Consider the following 25,459-nt stretch of genomic DNA (forward strand, 5'->3'; position numbering starts at 1 on the left):
TACTCACCCTCTAGATGTTTCTTCTCTGGTGTGTTATTGCTATTGAGAAAATCGTACTGCCTGGGCAAATGAGTATATGCACTCGTGTATATGGTTGGAGCATTAACGACCAAGATTAAAACTTAATCAATGGCTCGGATCATCTCTAGATCGATCCGTGTGAGTTTCGAGATGATTCTCACCTCATCTCAATTAACACTGATTGATTAACCATATTCCTTAAATTTAGACCTAGGAAATATTTAGAAATCGGTTAATAATATAATTGAGACACTTCTAGGTGGAATTTTCAGAAACGATTTCTGGGTTTTGGAGATCTCATGTATTCTAGCCTCTCCACCATATTTCGTGACTAGAACACATTGAATGTTATAAAAACTAACACTCCCTCTTAGGGAGGAATGTTTTCTAGTGCTGCACATCCTGCCACAACACCCTGTCTCTGCGTCATCTCCTGTCATGCTGTTGATGTTTGGTTGTTGCTGCCCACCGACCACTGCGCATCTCTGATATACGTGACATCTATGTTGTTTACCCTACTGTACTGTTGCCAACACTACATCTGCACTACAACTCCTTCTCATTTGTTGTTGCTGCAATTGAGAATCATCCAAGGTAATCTGCCTCTACCACTGAAATGTGTTCACCACCACACCCATTTGTTCTCTGAAATAAATGAACTTAGCTCTTCTTAGAGCTTTCATGAGTATATCTTCAACCTGCACTTCTGTGGGAACATGTTATAGCTGAAATGCTCCATGTTGTACACAATCTCTGAGGAAATGACATCGAATATCTGTGTTTCAATCAGTCATGAAACATTGGATTTTGAGAGAGCTTTATGCAACTATGATTATCACAGTAGACACTAGTTGCTTCCATCCTCTACCTAAACAAGCTCACTTGTAGCTTTTGAAGCCATATATCTTCGCACGTAGATGTGCTTGCTACCATATACTCTACTTCTACAGAGCTCAGTGCCATTGACTTCTGCTTCCTACTACACCAAGAAACCATCCTTGATCCAACACTAAAGCAGTACCCATAGGTAGTTTCCCTGTCCATTGAACCACCTACCCAATCAACATCTCTGAATCCACATAATTTGACATCATCTCCTCAGGTATATCTCAACCCATACTCGACTATGCCACACACATACCTTAGAATGTGCCTTGTTGCTACCCAAATTTACCCTCTTTGGCTCTACCATGAACTAATTAAGGGTATTGACTACGGAGCAAATATCTGGTCTAGTATTGACGAGATACATGAGAGATCCAATAAGTTGTCTATACAAGTGGGGTCGACATCCTTGTCATCTGATGCATCTATCTTCTTCTTGTTGGTGATCGTGGACATAGACATGGGTTTGCAATCTTGCATTCTGAACCTCTTCAGAATATCTGAATATCTGTAGCGTATCTTCCTAGCCTAAGGAAGATCTCCCCATCCTTTTGCCACACTTCCAATCCTAGGAAAAAGTGCATCAACCCCAAATCCTTCATGTCGAACTGTGCTGCCAGGTTCCTCTTGCAATCCTCTATGAGCTCTGATGACCCTGTCAAAAAGAGATCATCCACATACAAAACTAGGATGAGTGGCTCACCCTCTACTATCAAATAGTAAAGTTTGGGATCTGTGTCACTCTTGACAAATCGCATCTACTGCAAGTAGATGTCAATCCTACCATACCATGCCTTGGGAGCCTGCTTGAGTTTGTATAGAGCTTTCTTCAGTCTGTGACTTTGCACACATGAGTGCGCCTCTCATGAGTCTCAACGCCCTCTGGTTATTCTATGTACACCAGTGTTGATAATATCGCCGAGATATCGGCAATATTCGGAAATATCGTGATATTTTCGGCGAGCTGAAATATCGCCGACCAAATATCACGATGTTTTAAGGTTTTGAAAATATCGTGCAATTTCCGATATATCGCCGATATTTTGGAAAATATCGCGCGACAACAGAAAATATCGTCCGGTGACAGTGAAATCTTTCCGCACGGCCTATAAAATTCGATTTTTGGTTTTTTTCATGTCATTTTGTTTTTCTGAGCGCTGGAGAAGGAATGTGGTTGCTGCCAAGGAGGGTTTGAACGTTCCATAGCCATTATTGCCAATTTGCCACCAACAACGAAGATTTCTCTAAGCTGCAAGTGCCAAGAACAGTGAGACATCTCATTCTTCCCTACAATCATTTTGCTTGGTTTTTGTTTTCCATTTCAAAATGCAAGGGTTTTAAATTTATCATCATAGTGTGTAGGAGAGAGATGCATTGAAACTCTTTGCAAAACATAGTGATTCTCAGAACAAACATATATTCCAAACATTAATTGCTACATCTGTTTCAAAAGATTGCACAAGTCATCAAGGTTTGTCACTATGTTTTCATTGCTGCCATCATAGATCACTGTTAGTGTCAAATTATTACCACTGTTAAGATTCTTCAATTGGTGATGGAAGGGAAGGCTATCCTATTCCTAGAGAAAAAGAAACAGCTTCACAGTAGATTAGAATGGAATGAAAATACTGGACAGTGGATAATTAAGTAACGAACTAGTTTACCTGTTCTAATTTTTTGATCCATATATGACCAAAATCAGTAAAATCATGACCAAAACCAGTGAATATATGACCAAAATAGGTCCAAAAAATAGAACAGTTAGACAATTCCTTCACATGACAATTTTTTTACCTTCTTGTTGAAGTGCATTTTGAATAATAATTGAAGTAAATGGCTGATCTCACTAAAACAGATTGAAAATCCATTTCTATTTCACATCAGATTGGAACTATTAACTTAAGAAACTCTCCATGCCACTATTATGGCCATACATCATCATCGAGTTACTTAGAGGATCATTGTTGTCAGGAGAGTCAAGCTCACTGTGATGTGTCACATCTATATCAGGCCTGTATCATTGTCAAGTCATCATCAGGTTCATATCACTGTCAAGGTAATACAAATACAAAAGAGGTTACTGCTAGGAGGTCACTGCTAGGAGGTTGAATACCGAGGTCTAATAATGCACCTACAGCAGTGGTATAATTATTAATTAAGTAACAGTGATATAATAAGTGATATACAGTCACCTCATTTCCTTGGCATATCATTTGCAATTTTGCATTGTTAGGCTCTTTCATTGCTTGGCATCTTTGGTTAAAGTGGCAATTATTGCATGATACAAGCTCACTGCCCTCTTAACTTTTAAGTCTGCTCTTTTTTTCATGCCCATTGCAAAATTGCAAATTTGCAAATAATGTAGCAAAAAAAGTTAAAACTGTTTTGTAAAATGATGTGGTTATTTGTAATTTTGTATTACTTATTAAGTTACTAATTCCAAATTTTTTTTGGTGCTCTAGGTTTCCTTTTGAGTTAGCCCACTACAAAATACAAATATGCCAAAAGCCTTGGACCCATTTTGGGAGTATGGGAGCCCTGATGGTGGGACAAATCGTGCATATCTTACATGCAAATTGTGTGGGACCAAGATGACAGGTGGGATTACACAACTGAAATACCATCTTGCTAGACTCAGTGGACATGATGTTGGGGTTTGTACAGTTTCTAGTCCGGAGCTTATACAAAAAGCTCTTGAGGCAATTGAAGAAAAGGACAAAAAGAAGGAAGAGGCGGAAAGAAACAAAGCTGAACGTGCAGGTAGATCTTTTGGGATATATTCCGCTGATTTTGGTGTTGAGGGTAGTGGGCCTAGTGGCCCTAGTGGGAGGGGCTCCACAACTGGCACACCATCACATGCTACTGCTAGTGTGAGTGTGAGGTCATCATTTTTTGTTCCACGAACAGGAGCTGGAGCACAACCTAGCATAAAATCGCTTGTTAAAAAGAAGGAGAAGCAAGAAGTAGATAGAGTCATGGGGAGGTGTATTTTTTGGAGCGACTTACCTCCCAGCATCACAAAAACCAATCCATTTTGGCAGCCAATGTGTGATGCTATTGCTGTTATGGGCCCAGGGTACAAAAGTGCCACATATGAGGAGTTGCGGTGGCCAATTTTTCAAGCAGAAAAACAGGACATCAACTCTAGATTGGCGGAGTTGAGAAAGACATGGGAAGTCACTGGATGCACAGTGATGTCTGATGGTTGGACAGATAGGAAGGGTAGGACCCTTCTAAATTTCTTGGTACATTGTCCTAAAGGTACCATGTTTATTAAATCGTTGGATGCATTAGAACATATCAAAGATGTAGCAACGATATGTGAGTTGTTAGATGGGTTCATTCGGGAGATTGGTGTGCAGAATGTGGTGCAAGTCATAACAGACAATGCAGCTAATTATGTGTCTGCCGACAGAATGGTTATGAAGAGGCATCCCACATTGTTCTGGACTCCATGTGCAGCGCACTGTCTCGATTTGTTGCTTGAGGATATGGGGAAACTCTACTTCATCAAGGAGGCAGTTGATATGGCTAGGAGCATCCCCAAGTTTATTTATAACCATGCTTTTGTTCTTAGCCTTATGTGGAGGTTCACTAGAAACAAGGAGTTGTGGCGTCCTGCCATCACACGTTTTGCCACAACCTTTATTACTCTTCAGTCTTTGCTTCGATGTCAGTTTGAGTTGAAGCAAATGTTTGTGTCAGATGATTGGCATAATTGTAGATACAACAGGAGACCTGATGGGAAAGCCATTGCAAAAATGGTGTACTCTAAGACATTTTGGCATGGAGTAGAAGAAGCATGTGCAGTTAGTGAACCTATAGTAAAGGTTCTTAGATTGGTGGATGGAGAGAAGCCTGCAATGCCTTATTTGTATGAGGGCATGGATAGGGCCAAGGAGGCCATTCGTTCCTATTATGCAGACAAGGGTTTTGCTGGCCTTGATAGGCAGATGATGTTATGGGATGTGATCGATAGTCGGTGGACAAGGATGCTTCATCGACCCATTCATGCAGCAGCACTCTTCCTCAACCCCGCATTTTCATATAAATGCAACTTTGATTTTAATGGCGAGGTGATGGAAGGGCTCCATTCCTGTATTCAGAGGATGGTACCTGATCCTGAGCTTCGTAGCAAAATCAATCGCGAGATACAGTCTTATCGGGATTGTGTTGGCCTATTTGGCTTTGATGATGCTATTAGGGAAAGGACCCTCTTCATGCCACGTAAGTGACAAGTCATCACTCATTAGAAATTAGAATTTTAAATTTAATTATGTTTTAACTTTTAAGTTTTTGAATTTTTTATTTCATTATTTTGTTGTAGATATTTGGTGGCGAAGCTATGGTGCAAGGGCACCAAATTTGCAAAAATTGGCTATACGAATCATGAGTCAAACATGTAGCTCTTCAGGGTGTGAGCATAATTGGAGTGTATTTGAGAAAATACATGCCAAAAAGCGCAACAGGTATAACTTTGAACTCAAACCTTCAGTTGAGCAATTACACTTATTGTAATTTTTAACTTTTAATTTATGACCTTCAAGTGTCAAGAGTCAAGAGTCAAGACTCATTACTTTTTTTGACACTCTTACAGGTTGGAGTTCGCACACCTCAACGATTTGGTGTATGTGCATTATAACATCCGACTTTGAGTGAGGCAAATAGAATCACCAATGGATTCAGATGCCATTTCCTTAGACAATATTGATGTATTGTCTTCGTGGAGGGTGGAGTCTGAGGAGCCCATATTGGAGGAGTCACCTTCATGGTTAGAGCTAGTGGCAGATGATCCATTAGAGCAGGGGCAGCAAGAGGAGTACTCGGAGTCAGAGGAGCAGCAGCACTTAGAGGAGGAGCAGGAGGAGGAGGAGGAGGAGGAGGACACTGCAGGAGCATCAGCATCAACACCATCTGCTATAAATATAGGAGAGCATAGCTCCCTACCTAGCAGTCATTATTTGACATTAGGTGCAGAGGCAGGGTCAGGGCCTTCTATTACTAGGGGCAGGCCTAGCAAACAGCCCATCATGTTTTCCCGTAAAAGGGGGAGAAGGTAGTAGATAGATAGCTGCTAGTTTTATTTGTTATGCTACATGTAACTCATGATGATGAGATACTTTTATATATGTGATGTTATTTTGTATTGGTTCTCCACATTTGGGTCCTTGAATGGACAATTATCAGGGATCAACAGGATTTGGTATCGCCTTTGATATATCATTTCTATTTGACATCATATATATCAGTGTTTTCTTCATATTTATGTGCCAATGTGTTTATTTCATGTTGTTATTGCTTTATATGTTTAAAAATTTGAAAAAAATGAATATATTATGCATTTTTTATGCTTGCCGATATTTGCCAATATTGCCGATAAGATATTTTCTGGACCCTCGCTGATATTTTCCCGATACCGATATTATCAACACTGATGTACACTTCCTCCTCTCTCACCTCGTTCAAGAAGGTTGTCTTGACGCCCATCTGGTGAATCTGCCATCCCATCTAAGTTGCTAGGGATATAACTGACCGGATAGAAGTGTATCTGGCAAGTAGGGCAAAGGTCTCCTCATAATCTATCCCTTCTTTATGTGCATCCCTTTGCCACAATCCTAGCCTTGTAGTTTTGCACACTGTCATCTGCAACATATTTGATCTTTTAGATCCATATAGAACCTACAATTGATGTGTCTTCCGGCGTTGGCACTACCTCCCAAACATCATTCATCATGATAAAAATATACTCTTTTACCATGGAATCTACCCATACCTGATGTTGTGTGACCTCTTGAAAGTTGGAAGGTTCTGCAACTTGAGCCACCAATGGTTAGTGCCTGTCAGGCTATCTATGCTGTCTTTTGTTTGTCTTAGGAGTTCCAATAAACTCCTCTGCATCTATCAATTCTAACGAACCTCTCTGCTGGCTCGACCACTAGTCGTGGGATGTTCAACTAGCTCCTGCTCATCTTGCCCCTACTGCTCAATCTGCTGAGAACTCCTCGAATTTCATACACTTGAGGAAATACTAGTACTGGTCACAGTACTCGATACGTGTGATTGTCGTCTTGCCTGTCCCATTGGCTACCCCTGCTGCTGGACCAAAGGAGCTTATGCTGACTCATTTTGATCACTTGCATGCATCTCACGAGATCTCTTGATAGCTCAGTGTTCCATGAACTTCACGTCTTGTCTTACTACAATCCTCCTATTGCTAGGAATGTAGATCTTGTATGCTTTTTAGGTTTCATTGTACCCAACAAAGAACCCCCTCTTTGCAGTTTGATCCAGTTTGGTATGTTTCTCATCTGGCACGTGGCAAAAAGCAAAGCTGCGAAAAATTCTGAAGTGACTATCTTCTAGCTTTTTCCTTGTGAAAATTCCTTTAGGCATTTTCTTCCTCAATGCTCTATGAAGAGTCTTATTCTAGATATATATTGTCGTGTTACATGCCTTTGCCCTTAGAAATATGGGTAAATCTTGGTCATATAACAAGGCCTTTGCAACTCCAAAAATTGTTTTGTTTTTCACTTCGCTACACCATTTTGTTGTGGATTGTATGGAGCTATCCATTCTCTCTTGATGCCTTCCTTCACATAGATATATGTGAAGTCTTTATCAATATATTCCCCACCATTATCTAAGCAAAGCGCCTTGATCTTCTTCCTTGTCGCATTCTTTGCGAGAGCTTTAAATTCCCTGAAACGATCAAAGACCTCATCTTTGGTCTTTAAGAAGTAGATCCAGGTTTTTCCTGGAATGGTCATCAATGAAGGTGACGAAATAGAGATCTATCGGACATCGAACCGCAAATATATGAATGTATGAGTCCTAACATGCCATCAACTCTGTTGTCACTTCTTGGAAATGTTGCCTTAGCATACTTCCCAAGTAGGCATCCTCTACACACATCATTGTGTTCCGTGACAAGTTTTGGAACCCCTATTACTATTTCTCTGAGCATCCTGAGTGCTCCATGGTGTAGATGGCCCATTCTCCTATGCCATAACTCATTCATCTCCTTCCCACTGCTACTGTCACTGCCTATTAGCGCCATTGGGCAATCAATTCGTAATTGGTACAATTTGTTACTTCGAACTCCAATCTGTCTTACCTTTTCCCAGCTAGGGTGTTTGACATACACTCTCTTCCCTACAAAGTGAATATCATACCCCTTATCTTGTAATTGGGATACTGAAATCAACTTCATACCCAATCGTGAGACATGCAATACATCTGTAGCGTTAGTGCTTACTCTTGACTCCCTCTGAAAATCTATGGTACTTCTCCCTATTGGAGTACATTTCATCATGTTTCCGATAGTAATCTGGTAGTCCATCTACTCTTCCTTGTAGCTAGAGAAATATTCTCTAACCCCTGTCATGTGAGTTGATGCTCCACTGTCTATATACCAGACACCCTATGAAGCTGATCCTGATAAGCAAGCAAATTCGCCCTCCAATCTGGAAGACAAATATGAAGTCTCCAGAATGTTACTTTTGTCCATGGTTATGCTAAAGAATATATAGTGTGCTTGTTAATTTTAGGTATGTTCTATGCTTAGAGCAATTTATTTCAATTTTCACAGTTAGCTCAATATCTTTTCCAGATTAGCAATCACATCAGCATTAAAATAAACTGCAGATAGAACATAAACATAAATCGCAGAAGACAAGCCAAGACAAGAGGACACAAGATGTGGCGCTAGTTAGGGACAAACCCCAATGTGGGGAAACCCTTGATCAATTCTTCTTACATGTTCTTCAATAGTTCAACAAAGAAATAGAGAGATAGTAAATTTACAATAGAAGTCAACACTTTGACTTATCTAGATAAAAGCATAGATCATCTCTAAGAAGATGAATACATGAGATCAGTTGATGACAAGCTGCTTCAACTGATTCTCCAAGGTGACTCCTTCACCTATTGTTGTGCTGCATTTCGTCATCATGCTGCACCACACCATGCTGCACCCATTATCACTATGCTGCATCTCATCATGCTTCATTAATCATGACTGTACCCATCATTGTACTGCATTATGTTCCATTGCTGCAACATGTTGCCATACTGACTTATGTGCTGGCTGTCTTGCATGCTTGTTGTCCCTTGCTTGCTTGTTGTCCCTAGCATGCTTGTTGTCCCTTGCTTGCTTGTTGTCCCTAGCATGCTTGTTGTTGCATGCTAGCTATACCAATACATGCTTGTCCCTTGCATGCTGCTCTCTTTCGGAGACAGATGCTCCGACTTAAACCCCGGATAAACACTCCGGCAGTTCATGCTAGCTATACCAATACATGCTTGTCCCTTGCATGCTACTCTCTTTCGGAGAGAGATGCTCCGGCTTAAACCCTAGATAAACACTCCGGCAGTTCTCGGCAGTTCCGATTGTTCCAGGCAGTTCCAGCTTCTGCCCTCTGCGTCAGCTTTCCCGGCTGTTCCGACAGTTCCCAATAGTTCCGGTTGTTCTCGGCAGTTTCGACTTTTGCACTCTGCGTCAGCTTTCCCAGCAGTTCTGGCTATTCCCTGCAGTTTCGGCTTCTGCTCTCTGTGTCAGCTTCCCGACTGTTCTGGTAGTTCCTGGCAGTTCCAGTTGTTCCTAGCAGTTCCGACTTCTACCCTTTGCGTCAGCTTCCCGACTGTTCTGGTAGTTCCCAGTAGTTCCGATTGTCTCGACAGTTCTAGCAGTTCTGGCTTCTGCCCTCTGTGTCAACTTTTGTGACAGTTCCGGCAGTTTCGACTTCTGCCCTCTGCGTTAGCTTTCCTGGCTGTTCCGGCTTCTGCCCTCTGCGTTAGCTTTTCTGGTAGTTCCGACTTCGATCCTCTAGATTAGGGCAGCATTATCCCTTAGGATCTCTCCTCCTACTAAAACCCAAAGACAAGTAGAGAGGAAGAGATCCCAAGTGTGTTGAAATGACTTGAAGGCCACCTCTATTTATACTAAAACGTTGAGCACAATTTGGGTTTATTTGGTTGTTGGCCGACCTTGACAAATTGTCCCATAACACAAATAAATTCATATCTCCATTAATACTTATCGGAATAAGATGATCTTTAGATCAATCCTACACCTCTCGATGAGAGGGATCCAAGAAAAATATCAGCTTCCATTAATAAGATGACCAACATGGAGTTTGGCCCTAGTTGCCAATTTTAACGCTCCCTCTCAACTAAGGAGAACTCCATCCGCTGATCCATATGTCCCACTGTACTATCTCTGCCATCAGTGCCTTGTACTACTCTACTTTGCTTTTTTCTATTGGGCTCTGCTCTGCTCTGCTGAACCATGAAGAAGAAGAATTGATTGAGAATGTCTCATACCATTCTCTACTGACCCGAAGTTAGTTCCATATGAAGAGGGTGTGTCATACCACTCTTATTGACATGAAGTCAGTTTCATTGATCCCAGATCAATATCACAAGAGAGTGTCTCAAACCACTCATACTGATCCTAGATCAATGGAGGTCATCCTAGCATAGGGAGTACGGTAGATACAACGATGCATCCATTGATAGTACTACTAATGGTCCCTAACCCAATTTCCCTACTCATTGATGAGATGAGAGGTACTTCCCATGAGTCCCAGACTACATGGGTGGGATGCTTTGACAGGAGAACTAATCATCTTGTCCACAGGAGAACGAATCATCCTGTCCCACAGTCACCACGGGAGAACTAATCATCCCGGCCCATGGGAGAACTAATCATCCTGTTCCACAGTCGCCACGGGATATCACAGGGAAGGCTGAGCCATTCACCCTATACACAATGCACCATTAGGGGAGGGTGAGTTGCCCTATGGTCGCGTGTTGCTCCAATAAGTACCCCAAGCCCCCGGAGCTCCCAGAGCTCAATGCATGCAACATGCAAGACCCTTATAAGAAGGTCTCTCAACAACTCCAAGCTGTTTAGGAAAGTCACAAATTTGACCTTTCCTCGGGGCTTTGACAAAAAGTCTGCGACCTGTACATCAGTCTCAATGCGATGGAGCCTCCTTGCTCGTCGAATTACCATATCCCAAATAAGGCAGTATCTGATGTCTATCTATTGGAGCAATCATCGAATATGGGATTCCTCAACAATTGAATGCCCCCTTGGTTGTTACAGAGGATCACAGTGGTATTCATCATGTGTACAAACAGCGCACTGAAGAGCTTCCACAACCAGGCAACTTCATATGAGATCATACTTGTAGCTATGTATCGGTCTCCGCGGTGCTTATAGCAACCGACTTCTGCTTCCTGCTCATCCATGATATCGAAGCAGAATCCAAAAAGAACCAGCACTAAGAAGTGCTCTAGTGATCCTCCACATTGCCTGCCAAGTTAGCATTCGAATAATCATGCAGCTTCATATTTTCGGCAGTGTATCTCAATCCATGAGAGATTGTGCCCCGAAGATATCTTAGAAGATTCTTGGTACCAATCCAGTGAGGCTCAATCAAACATGAGTTCACCATGCTAATTGCAAAACATATATCCGGACATAAGTTCACCAAGAACATCAATGTGACCGAGTTTATGAAACTGAGAGGCATTTCCCAAATCTAGTCCGACATCACTACCATATAACCTCTGAAATTTAAGATCCACAAGGTAGTCATGGGCTTGCAGTTTACTATTCCACATCTGGAATTGAACTCCCTCTTACTTCTGCAAATGAGAGGGTGTGCACCTGTCAGAAATAGGTCGTCCTTAGAAGGTGCTGGTATGAGAGGTCTATCATCCACAACCTTCAAGCAATGGTTTGGATCAGTTTCACTCCTAGTGAATCTCAACTTCATCAGACAGCTATCAATCCTCTCATACTACGCCCGGGGTGTTTTTCTTCAAGCCATAGAGGGATTTCTTCCACCTGTATACGTGAGATTCCCGATCATGAATCTCAAACTCCTCAAGTGGTTCCAAACCTGTGGACCTGCTACATGAGTTGAATGGTCCCCTTGTAAGATTTCCCTTTGGTACATCTCGGACATGTACCTTGATGCTCTTCTTGAATTCAGGTATCCCTGTCACCATTTGACTCACATCGGGTAGGGCCCCATAATAAGTAAACCTCTAGTGCTATAGATGAGATGTGACAACTGACATGGGCTCCAATGGACCATCTTGCAACTTGATACAAATTTCCAACCCTGAACCCATGAGTGAAAGCATCTTAAAAAATTCTATTTTCAAACATGCACCTTTTCATCGATGAATGCCACCCTGAAACCTTTGACTTCCATTGCTGAAATGGACACCAGGTTCTTGCGATCATGTACATAAAGAGATTCTCGTAAATGAATCGAGTTACCCTCATTCAATCTAGGGGTAACATTCCCTACACCCTTTCTGGGATAGGTGGCATCGGCTCCAAGTATAATCTCATGATTGTTTCCATCTCTACTAAATTAGAGAGATCACCCTTCTATTCGACGAAGTGCCTTGAAGCACTACAATCAATAAGCCAGATTCCCAAGAATCTGAAGGAGTGGGCCAATACAAGATAACGCTTCTTTATCTTATCAAAAACAACATTTGATTCTTCATACCTAGGGTTCCTTGCTTTCTTGAAGAGTTGCCTGTTTCCTTGATGATCTGCATTACCTGTCATTCCTTTGATCATTGAAGATGTCCCTGGAATGATTGTTATCTTCATCAAGTGATGTGTCCCTACCATTCAGACACTCCTTCGCATAATGGCCGAATTTATTACTACCAAGGCATCTGCCTTTCCTTCCACCCTTAGATCCAGACTTCCCATTGAAGTGATCTTTAGGTGGGCCATCAGAAGCTTCTATTGCACCATTCTGATAATATTCTCTGCTTCGACTTCACCCTTGGTGAATTTGAAGAGGGATGAGGAATCCATTAATCCTTTTGTCCTTTCCCAACTGTCTTCAGTGATTGCTCTTTCACTCTCGCTTGGGCTTTGTCTTCACCTCAGCTCTGATACCATGTTAATTTTAGGTATGTTCTATGCTTAGAGCAAATTATTTCAATTTTCATAGTTAGCTCAATATCTTTTCTAGATTAGCAATCACATCAACATTAAAATAAACTGCAGATAGAACATAAGCATCAATCGCAAAAGACAAGCCAAGACGAGGACACAAGATGTGGCACTAGCCAAGGACAAACCCCAATGTGGGGAAACCCTTGATTAGTTCTTCTTATATGTTCTTCAATAGTTTAGCAGAGAGAGAGAGATAGTACATTTACAACAGAAGTCAACACTTTGACTTATCTAGATAAGAGCATAGATCATCTCTAAGAAGATGATACATGAGATCAGTTGAAGACATGCTACTTCAATTGATTCTCCAAGGTGACTCCTTCACCTATCATTGTGCTGCATTTCGTCATCATGCTGCACCTCACCGTGCTGCACCATGCTGCACCCATCATTATGCTGCGCCCCATCATGCTTCATTAATCATGACTGTACCCATCGTTGTACTGCATTATGTGCCATCCCTGCACCATGTTGCCATACTGACCTATGTGCTGGTTGCACCTTTCTTGCTTGTTGTCCCTTGCATTCTTGTTGTCCTTAGCATGCTTGTTGTTGCATGCCAGATGTCCCTTGCATGCTAGGTGTAGCAATACATACTTGTCCCTTGCATACTACTCTCCTTCGGAGACAAATGCTCCAGCTGAAACCCCGGATAAACACTCCGACAGTTCCGACTTCTGCCCTTTGCGTCAACTTTCCCGATAGTTCTCGCTGCTCCTGGAAGTTTCGGCTTCTGTCCTTTGCATCAACTTTCCCGGCTGTTCCGACAGTTCCCAATAGTTTCGGCTGTTCCTGGCAGTTCCGGCTTCTACCCTCTGCATCAGCTTTCCCGACTGTTCTGGCAGTTCCCGACAGTTCCGGTTGTTCTCGGTAGTTCTGGCTTCTACCCTCTGCATCAACTTCCCGGCTGTTCCGACAGTTCTGGCTGATCCCGACAGTTCTGACTTCTACCCTCTATGTCAGCTTCCCGACTATTCCGATAGTTCCGGTTGTTCGCGGCAGTTCCTGCTTCAACTCTCTGCGTCATCTTTCCCAACAGTTCCTACAGTTCCAACTTTTGCCCTTTGCGTTAGCTTTCTTGACTATTCGGCAGTTCCGACTTCTGCCCTCTGTGTTAGCTTTCCCGACAATTCTGACTTTTGCCCTCTAGATTAGGGCAGCATTATCCCTTAGGATCTCTCACCTACTAAAACCCAAAGACAAGTAGAGAGGAAGAGATCCCAAGTGTGTTGAAATGAATTGAAGGCCACCTCTATTTATACTAAAACTTGGAGCACAAGTGGGGTTTATTTGGTTGCTGGCCGACCATGACGAATTGTCCCATAACACAAATAAATTCATCTCCATTAATACTTATCAGAATCAGATGATCTTAGGTCAATCCTACACCTCTTGATGAGAGGGATCCAAGAAAAATATCAACATCCATTAATTAGATGACCCACATGGAGTTTGGGACTAGTTGCCAATTTTAACAGTACTATTCCTCTTTTAGCTGACACTGGTTCTGCAATAACAATCTACTGCAAAACCTTTTGTGTCTTGGTAGAGATTTGCCAAACGAAATCATTGAGCTGCTCCCTCTGCCTCTGAAATCACTCAAACTGGAAGGATCAAAATTTTCTACCCCTTTCTCAGAAAACTCAAACTTCCTCAAGCAACTCGCCTCTTGGCAAAAAGACTGCGCTGCCCTTGGGAATTTTGGCTTGCTGCCCTTACTGAGCAACGAAATTCCTCTCCTTCGTTTCTGGACTCTCCAACTAATCAACTGTGCTCTGATAGAATGTGAAATTTTTATCTATTCCTGTAAGTGGAAATTATTGTTCTAAATCTAAATTTAATTATGGGGTTTATTTGCTACGACAAACAACGATTAAACCACAATTTTCACCATAAAAATACTGCGGAAAATAAATGATTGAAAACCGAGAAATTCTAGACACACACAAGAGTTTTGACACAATTACTTTTAGACAATTGTCCTCGGAAAATCCTAATGCGGGAAAACCAGTGCAGTGGATTAGGGTTTTATTATTATTCTTCAACAACAATTTTGAGTACAATACTTTAGATAAACAACTGGGAATCTAATCTGAGGAAAATACTGGCAAAATTATTGTGAGAATTTGCTCTCACCCCACAACTAATTTCTGCCTGTGAAATTACCTACCTAGCCTCTGCGTTGAGCCTCCTGCGTCACCCTTTGCGCAAAACTTACTCTAACCTTGTGAGAATTTCAGCCTTCCTTCCTTTGCCTCTTCCGAGGATTGGAAACTGTCCTCCCCGAACGCTGCTACCCTCCTCTTCCACCTACTACTCACCCACTGACTCTATCTTCTTTGCTGAGTTATTGTTGTTGAGAAAATCGAACTGCTTGGGCAACTGAGTATCTGCACTTGTGTATTCTCCATCACCACATCGACCTCCTTTTATAATCAAATGAGCACCAACAGCCAAGATTAAAACTTAATCAATGGCTTGGGTCATCTCTGGATCGATTTGTGTGAGTTTCTAGATAATTCTCACCTTATCTCAATTAACACTGATTAATTAACCATATTCCCTAAGTTTAGACTTAGGAAATATTTAAAAATTGGTTATTAATCTAGTTGAGAGTCTGAGACACTTCTAGGTGGAATTTCCATAAACGATTTCTAGGTGTTGGAGATTTCATGTATTCTAGCCTCTCCACCAAATTTTGTGGGTAGAACAAATCCGATGCTATAAAAACTGACAACTAGGAGCACCTCAATTTGTCTACAGTCAACAAAATTCAGTCTTCTTCTATGGTTATGCATTATCTCTATTTGCATGATTGTAATATCTTCTGTTTGGTCTACCTCTAGCTCACTTGTAGCACAATGATTGAGATTTTGTACAGTTGGACAATAATGTGAGTTTTCTTTAGACTAATTTTTGTGATTTCTTCGAATCATCTTTTTCTAAATGTGCAAAAATACTTTGAGCCATATATGGTGGACAACTTGAAACTGCAGGAACTAGATTTAATAACAGCAAATCTATCTTCTCTTTGACAGCGAGTGCGGATCACTTCAATGCTGTCATGCGCTTCATATTTGTTTAAGGGATTTGAACACAAGTGTGGTTCTTGTCTTCCCATATAAGTGCTCTGCTAACTCTATTCTTTTCTTAGCTTGTTCAATTGGGTCTTAAAGATCAGCTAGCATTCGTGGGACTTTACCAAAACAGGGCCATTTTGAAGCTCAAGAAAACTTGCTGTAATTGTTGCCTTTGCTATTGCGGCAGATCAAATGCCCATGCATTTTGAGAGGTAATCACTGGTTACACTCACAGACTTGGATTTGGCCTAGGCATACACTTCCTGCAGATAAACTCACTCCCTTTGTTATAAAAGGCCAGAAAAGAGCTAGATTGGCTTTTTCTATACTGATGTAGCTGTCGAGATTTTCCTGAGCTGATTTGAACTCTTGACTTCTTTCCCTTGGTGAGGCTTGCCCCATTTTTGTAATTATGATACAAGCTATTATGTCCAATGTTATTAGAACCAGATCAGCCATCGAACCGATAGACTCCCCGGACTGGGAACCAATCAAAACCGGACCGGAATCAGTAGAAAAACTGGTTAACCAAAAACACAAAATATACAAATTAAAAAAAAATATTTATATTCATATGCATCCATTTGAATCGAAACCATTCATACGCGAATAGACGAAAGTTCTCATTTATATAGCATGTAAGGATACACATAACCAAAATAACAGACAATGCAATGCATTTTTTAACCAAAAATATATCAAAAAACAGGCCATAGATGGCCTATAGCATACAAAGAAATCACGCTACAACAAATACCTATATATCATCCAAATCCTTGCATATATAGGGATCTTCATCATCAATATCACCCTCTAAGCATTAAATAAGATAGAAAATGCTTAGCATGTCAATTCTAGATTTTGTTTGACTGATGGGTACATTTTTAGTAGGATCATGATAGAGGAGTTTGACAACCAGTGCCACTAACATCAAGGTAGATAGAGAGCTTGGTGTTCTTGATTGAATACTAGTTCCATACCCTCATACATGACAAAATTCTATGGAAATGTTGCAATTCCCCCAATCCTAGAACACTGAAAAACTGTTCAATCTGCTGAATTTTGAGCGTGATCTACAATTCTACTTTCTCCGTATGAAATCCAATGATGGCAATGTTACATTATCATGAATTGTGTGGCAATATTAGTGCCACAGAATTGAATATTAGGCACAAACTGTGGGCTAAGAGAAATTTAAAAAAGAAAAAGAAAAAAATGCATAACAGGGTCCACGTGCTGCATTGTATGCAACTTTACTGAACCAGCTGGTTCAGTGAAAATGGTCGATTCAGTACTGAACCGGCCAGTTCCATTATAAAACCGGCCAAAAATGTTTTAGGAGCCCGGTCCAAACCAGTGCTGCCCTCCAACCAGTCAGACCTGCTGGTTCAGATCAGTTCAGTTCTGTTCCAATAACATTGATTATGTCACAGGCTCCACTTGGGCCCATGCACACTATTAAGCTCATGGAGAATGAACACGGTCCTTGGGTTTAGCATGCTTTCTTTATGACATCATGATGATAGCGAAATTAGGTAGATGGTTTTAAGCCATTTGTCCACGCCCCATCAAGTACTAAGACGGACAATTTTTCTAATTATTATTCTAAGTTACCAGGATTCGGATACGGATTCGGATCCGGATCCGGATTCGGATACGGATCCGCCAGTTTTTTGAAAAGCCAGGATCCGGATACGGCAGGTACAAACAATATAAAATATTTTATAATTTTTAAAAATTAAATTTATATAAAAATAAAATAAAAACATATATTAATTTTTAAATATATAATTTTTATATAGAGTACCTATAAAAATATATATTAGATATATTAGATAAATAGTATCAGAATTAATATATTATTTATAAATATTAACTAAATTTGTATAAAAAAATAAAAAATTATAATTTCTGTTTAAAATTTTAAATATAAAACTTCTATATAATATTTTTAAAATAATTATTAATTTCAGATGGAAAAAATAATTATTAATTTAATATATTAAAATTAATGTATCATAATATTGAAACATTAATTACTAGTTATTATATTTAAATTAAATAAACTTACTTTATGAAACTTTTAAAATAAACATATAATTTAATAGTTCGTATATTTAAATTAAATGAAGTTACTTTATAGAACTTACTTCATCAAACTTTTAAAATAAACATATAATTTAATTAGAATATCCCAACATCAGTATCTTATAATCTTGAAATAAAGTTTATTCAATGGTTAACCGCAGGTTTATAATCTTGAAATTAATGAACTCCCTTGTTAATTATTCCCACGGTTGATTTTTCCAATATAGCGTTATTCATCAGCTGACATTTTCTTTCTGGAATTCTGCGCTGAGATATAATTTGAAAATATGTGTTGACGTCAAACCATATTACACACAGATTAATGAACTCCCGCACGACTGATTTTTCCAATATCAGGTTATTCATCCACTGATATTTTCTTTCTAGATTCTGCGCTGAGATAGAATTTGGAAATATGTGCTGACGTCAAACCATATTATAGACAGACAAATGTTGGGCGGGGTGGATCTTCGTGGATCCGGATCCGGATCTGTCTCTGATCCGGGGATCCGTGGATCCAGCCGCTGGGCCTAACGGATCCGGTAACATAGTTATTATTTTGTTATTTAATTACTATTCATACAAAGTTATTATGAAGAAGGTGGTTGACCATGGATACGATTCTTAATGTAGGTTCCAGGCAACAAGTATCGAGCTTATAACATCCATATTAAAATTGAGTTTCAATCTTCATTCTCCTATATAATAACTCCATATAAGAAATGACTGAATTAGATACTTCCTATGAATGGTACTAGTCTGTAAACACTAATGCATTTTAATAAGAGATTTTCTTTTTAAACTCATCTACTTGTACTTATTTGTTATCTGACTCTTCATTTACAACAAACAGGATCACATGATGAATGAGGAGACCCAACAATTAAAAGTTCCTTATAGATACTATATCCTGCCATGTATTTTTCTGTTCTCTAGAAATGAGAAGCTTACAAGTTTGGTGTTTGAACTTTTGGAATCATCTGTATCAGAAGGTATTTTCTTTAAAAGTTCTTTTTGCTTTCTATTACAACCACATCCTATTGTAGACTCTTCTTTGTGCTGGGGCAACTAGTAATGTTTTTTTAACTTGATTGCAGGTTCTGAATCTCAATCCGAGCACTTAAAACATCTATGTGCAGTTTTGTGGGTTGTTATGCAAATTTATAATAATGAAAGTCTGCATTACAGACTTTCAGTTTGTGAGTCGTCAACTAAGACTATTTTAAAGAATATAAATGGATTTCAGGTAAGCTAGTTTGTAAGTTTCTCATTCAGTAATTGTTCATGATTGACATGTATTCTAGTATTATATAGTTATTTATCTCTGCGAACATGCTTTTATGCACTGCTCTGTTAGAGTTTAAGGCTTCAATAATGCAATAAAGTCATGTTTTATAAGAGACCAGTCATTAGGAATCAAGTCTAATAGGTGCCATTAACAATGTTATTAATAGAAGGTAATGATGTCATGGAACGCTGTAAAAGAGACAATGCTATTGTAAAAGTGCACACCGCAGTTAATGAAATGACAGTTACATTTTTGCATATAACTCTTTTATGCTCATGGTCTATTTCATTCTATTGTTGGAAATACTGAAAAAGGGGCCCGGGGGGGTGGGTGGAGGGTCGAGGGTGGGAACAGGGTCGTTGAATCAGTTTTTCTTTGAATTGTTAATTAGCCAGTTAAGATTTTTCTTTGATTAGAAGCACAATATACCAGAACACTGAAAAAATAAAAAATAATTTTATTAAAATAGAAACTGAGGACTCCAATCCTCTTTAACATGTACAACATAACTCTCCAATTTCTTCAAGGCTCCAACCTTGAATGAGGACTCCAATTTTCAAATACCAGTCCGGGCTCCAACCTGGTCTTTCACAAGGCTCCAACCTTGTATGAGGACTCCAATCCTCAAATATCAATACAGGCTCCAACTTGGTCTCTCACAAGACTCCAACCTCGAACCGCTTCAAAGACTTCAAACACTGCTTCAAAACATCATCCAAATGACATCAACACTGCTACAATAAATTTCTCTTCAAAGTGTTCCAAAGATCCTTCACACAGAGAGAGTGAGAAATTTAATGCTAAATTTCTCTCAGTGTTTCTTTCTTTATTTTTGTTGTCTGATATCTTGTACATGAATTACTGCTCAAGAATAATAAAGAAACCCTCATCTACTGCACCGGGTTTCCCAAGTTGGGTTTTTTCAAGGACGATTGTTCAAAAATAATTTTGTTAATGTGTTGCAAAGTGTGCTAGCATTTCTTTAATTTTCCTTGCATTTATTTTTCTACGGTATTTAATTTGTGAAGGCTGTAGTGTATTTATTTCGATATTTGTCGTAAGAAATTGCAAATAATTTGTTTAATTTATTTAACAAATAGAAGAGATAATATCAGTTACTGTAGTAGGATTCCAGACTTCGGAATTTTCACACCAAACAAGTGGGGCTTTGATCTTGGGTCAAATGGTAAACCCCTTCAAGAAGTGGGGCCGACCTGTCAAACTAGGGCTGACATGGACAGTTGGAAACCAATTTATTTCTCCTTTGATTTTGATGATGAAAATACTGACCACAACTACAATTTCTGAACAACCTTTGCAGTCATTCTTGTAGTATGCTCTACAATCTCTATCTTTATGACTGAAATTAGTACAAAAATAACAATGACCAGAGAACATCCTTATGCACTTGGATGAGTAGCATTCTCTTTATGATATTTTGAAGTTGTTCTACCTTGGAGGAGGCTTAGATCTTTGCTGATCCTTACTGCTACTTGCATTGTGTATGAATCCCTTGAGATCATCTGCATAGCTTCTTGGTGAAGTGATTCTTCCAAACACATATTGATTTCCTTTCTTCCTTTCACTAGGACTAAATCTCTGAAGGATATAGATTTCAGGTTTTATCTTGCTTTTAGGTGACTTAGGGCTTTCATCATCTTTGCATGAAGTCCCACTTGTATAGCCAAGACCTAATTTGTAAAATGGTGATCTTTGACAATTGAGAATACCATCTAATATTTGAAAAAAATTCAAGTTCTTATTGAGCTTTTCAACTTCATTCCTCAAGGAACGATCTCTTCTTCAAGCCCTCACAATCTTCTTCTTTCTTCATTTGCTAAATCTTCATCATTTCTTCTAGCTGAACTTTCAAGGGGATGACTTCTTCCTTTGTATTATCAATGTCATGATTCTTTTTTTCAACATTTGCAATTTCTTCTTAAGTTCTTCATTTTATTTTCTCAATATATTTATTGCTTCTAGAGTAGCCATAAACTCTGCCTCAAGGTTTACTTCAACTTTTACTTCAATGTATTTTTCATCTTCATTGTCTTTCATGTTTTTGGTGCCTTCATCTATTTCCTTTGATTCATGATCATCCTTGTGCTCTTGTTCCACATACTCTAGTTTTGGTTTAGTAGGCACAAAGCCAAATTCTCCATAGAGTTTTTGTAGTTTTTCCTAGAGTCTTTTAGCTGAAGTACATTGACCCACTTCACTTTTTATAGAATTTGATAGACTACTCAAGATTGCTTTCATTGCTTTTGTATTGTACTATTTTGACTCCTCTATCTTTGTGGTTCTAGTAACTACTAATTCCCATACCTCATATCCTAGAGCCATCAAATAGTACTCTATTTTGTTGCTTGATGATACATAATTCATTCTATCGAACAATGGAGGTTTTCCAGCCTGTTTTACTTCTGATTTCATGACTTACAAGGAGATATCTTTAGAAGATTTGGAGCCTTTCCTTCACTTTTCCATTTTGTTCCTAGGATCTACCTTCTAGTTGTTAGGTTGTGCTTAAAGGAACTTGCTATAAAACCAATTGTTGGAAATACTGAGAGGGGGAGCGAATTGGTATTTCTTTCAATGTTAATCACCTAGTTAGGAATCAGGATATTTCTTTGATTAGAAGCACAATATACCAAAACACTCAAATAATAAAAAATAATTTTATTAATATAGAACGTGAGTACTTCAATCCTCTTGTTATGAATAAATATATAGGAAATAATGTAAAATAAAGTAAATGATAATAAACATAAATAATTATTAGTTAATTGGTAATTAGCTTGAAGAGTCATGTCTAAATGAGACATGACTCTCCATGAAGAGACACCTGCTTGGTATATAAACAAGCCTCTCGTTCTCATTGTAAATCATTCTTATTCTTATTCACACTTTTAATATATAATATTTGTATCCTTATGGATAACTTTATATTCCAAATCTTCTGGAGTAATTAATTTGTAGAAGGAACTTTGTTCGCTTCATTTGGTATCAGAGCAATCAATCCTCTGGCCGCTCCATCGTTGCATAGAGTCGTGTTCTTCGATCCAGGTCTTTGACCGTCAAATTCATCAACATTGTTGACATTGAAGCATTTCGCTACAAGAATTTGGAGTTTCTCCATTTCACTATCAACCATTTGGCCATTCAAAAAAAATATATAGAAAAAAATCAAATTCCGAAAAAGAAAATAAAGAAAATAAAATAAGTACATATAAAGATTAAAAAAAAAGATTTAAAAATAAATAATTAAATTTTTAAGGAAAACATTCATATATATAAAAAAGGTTCTACATTATTGATAAAAAGTGCATAATAAAGATAAGAGGGAAGCTTTCCAAGTATATTTAAAACTTTTTACGTGGAGAAGCCCGTGGTTTTAGAAACCAATGGTAATTGCCTGTGGTATTTTAAAAGTAAAAGAAAAACAAAAGGAATACAAAATCTCTTTACGTGAATGGTAAGTTATACTTTTTACGTGAATAATAGATAATATTATTTTGATTCTTCATTAAGTGGTGAAGAATAGTGTTGGGTCCCTATAATACTAGTGATTACCCCATTACTGTTGTAGTTATACCCCTTCTTAATATTTTTGTGCCCCTATTGCCCCCATATTGTTATTACTGTGCCCCATAGAATCCCTCCATTGTTATTTTTGTGGCTTTATATTATTATTGTTAGGTCGGTTGGATTATATTGTGACTCCTTAGACTCCTATATATAGAAAGGAGGTTTTGTCATTTGAATCATCCAAAAATTGTTCATTTATGTAATGTAAAGGAGGTTGCCTCCTCGAAGAGGTTGAATTATAAGGCGTTGATCTATCTTTTCTATATTTTCTGGAGCTGGTTTCATAACATTTGGTATCAGAGCTTTGGATTTTAGGGTTTCGCTGCTCCAAACAGGTCATCGTGGCATTTTCGCTATAACTTTTTTTCTGCGACGTTTCAAAAGTTGCAAAAAAAACCCATTTGAGAAGAAATCACGTTGAACCTTGGGTCCGAATTTCAGAGCTTTTTGCGCTATATTTGCGGAGATATGATCTGAGGAAGTTGGTCTTTTTGCAGACTCCTGAATTACATTCCAAACAGGTGACCTGGGGAAAATCGTCATAACTTTCTCTCTGGGAATCGGATTGAAATTTCGTAAGAAGGTACAGAAAGAGGACGGACTGTAGTTCTTGTATGCATTTTTCAGATTCAAAGGTCGAAACAGTGACTCGTGGCACATCGTACAAGTTCGCTCTACTGAACTAGTCTATAATCAAGTCACTATGGGAGATTTCGCATAACTCTTCCTTGGAGAATCCAATTTGGGTCAGACTTGTGGCATTGGAAAGAGGACACAAAGGGCTACTGCAGGTCACAAATTCAAACTAAATGATCGGAAAGTACAGAGATACATCAAAGGCAATATCGAGCTCCTATAAAGTGAAAAAAGGTGTGTAGATTTTCTTAAATTTTTGCTTAAGCTTGGTTTGAAAATTTATTTTGAAGGAATTCAAAGGGCATAATAGAGCATTGTTATCAGTAACTGATGCCCGAGGAAAGAAAATGCAAACACCTAGTAAGGAACCTGAAAGCTCTAGCATGACTCATGAAGAAGAAGAAGAAATGCTATATGATATATCAAAATTACAAGAACAAGTGCAACAAGTGTCACTTGCACAAAAAGCAACAAAGTCTAAGATGGATGGTTTAAGGAAAGATGTAGAAGCTAAGATGGATGGTTTAAAGAAAGGTGTAGAAGCTAAGATGGATTGTTTAAAGAAAGGCGTAGAAGCTAAAATTGATGGCATGGATGATAAGATGGAAGAATTGAAGATAAATATGAATAAGTTGCTACAAGAAATGGTCACTAAGGGTGAAAGGGTACTAAAGGAAACTCATGATGAGAACAAAAGAAATGTTAATCATGATTCCATAGACTCTAATGTTGGATCGAAGACTCACCATATTCCAAAAATCGATATGAGGAAGTTTGATGGCAAGGATCCCGCCACATGGATATTACAGATGGAGCAATTCTTCGATCTCAATAATGTGCAAAACACACAAAAGGTACGTATGGCAACTTTATATTTGGAACCAAATCAGTTTGTATGGTATCAATGGCTTTGCTCTCGTAAACAATTTATCACTTGGGCAATTTTTACGGAAGAATTGATAGCACATTATGAGGATACAAAAAGCAACACTTTTTTTAGCCAATTGATAAGTCTCAAACAAAAGGGTTCAATAATGGAGCACATTGAGGAGTTCCAAAAATTGAACATAAGGGTAAAAGATATTCCAGAGGAGCATAGGATTGATGTGTTCATAGGGTCTTTAAAGGATAATATCCAACATGATGTTCGCCTTTGGGAACCTGATTCATTAGAGAAGGCATTCAGGTTAGCAAGAAAAATGGAAAGCAAAATTATGGCAACCAGGAAGCATACCACTCACAACTATAAAGACGGAAGTGTTGTTGCCCCTAGTCTTCCACAACCTATAAGGTTGACACCACAACAATTGGAAGAAAAAAGAGCAAAAGGGCTTTGTTACAGTTGTGATAGCAAATACACTAAAGGTCATAAGTGTGCTGAGAAGAAATTATTCTACATAGATTGTGAAGAGGAAGAAGAAAAGGAGCAAGAAAGGTCAAAAGAAGAGGATATACTCCAGGAACAAAGCCTAGATGAAGAACAAATAAATCCGACCATATCTTGTAATGCATTGGCGGGAATTACCACTCCTCAAACCATCAAGATAGAAGGACAAATCAAGAAGAAAAAGGTAATAGTGTTGATTGATTCAGGAAGCACCCACAATTTTATTCATTGTAAGGTAGCAAAAGAATTGAATTGCTTCCTATATCCAGCACCAGAGTGTCAAGTGATGATTGCAAATGGAGGAACAATAAATTGCTCTGGAAAGTGCCATAATATCAAGCTATCCATGGGAGAATATGTATTGACTAGCCCAATGCTTTCCATTCCAATGGGAGGTGCTGATGTTGTACTAGGAGTCCAATGGCTACAATCCTTGGGTACAATAGCTTTTAATTTTCAAGAACTTTTCATGAAATTTTCTACGGAAG

At 38.9% G+C, this 25,459-nt stretch overlaps 1 protein-coding gene across 3 annotated transcripts in view; it reads left to right on the forward strand.

Moving 5' to 3' along the window:
* The window catches only part of LOC149211001 (uncharacterized), a 543,418-nt gene that overhangs the window by 477,633 nt on the left and 40,326 nt on the right, over positions 1 to 25,459 (forward strand). For all 3 annotated transcript variants that reach the window (XM_089396847.1, XM_089396848.1, XM_089396849.1), the window contains 2 exons: positions 18,926 to 19,064; positions 19,170 to 19,318. In XM_089396847.1, coding sequence (XP_089252973.1) covers positions 18,926 to 19,064; positions 19,170 to 19,318 — 288 coding nt within the window. The remainder of the gene's footprint in view (positions 1 to 18,925; positions 19,065 to 19,169; positions 19,319 to 25,459) is intronic.

This window comes from Pinus tabuliformis, chromosome 1_2, assembly GCF_031772625.1.
Source record: "Pinus tabuliformis cultivar Carrire ecotype Pingquan chromosome 1_2, CPIR1, whole genome shotgun sequence".
Classification (NCBI taxonomy): domain Eukaryota; kingdom Viridiplantae; phylum Streptophyta; class Pinopsida; order Pinales; family Pinaceae; genus Pinus; species Pinus tabuliformis.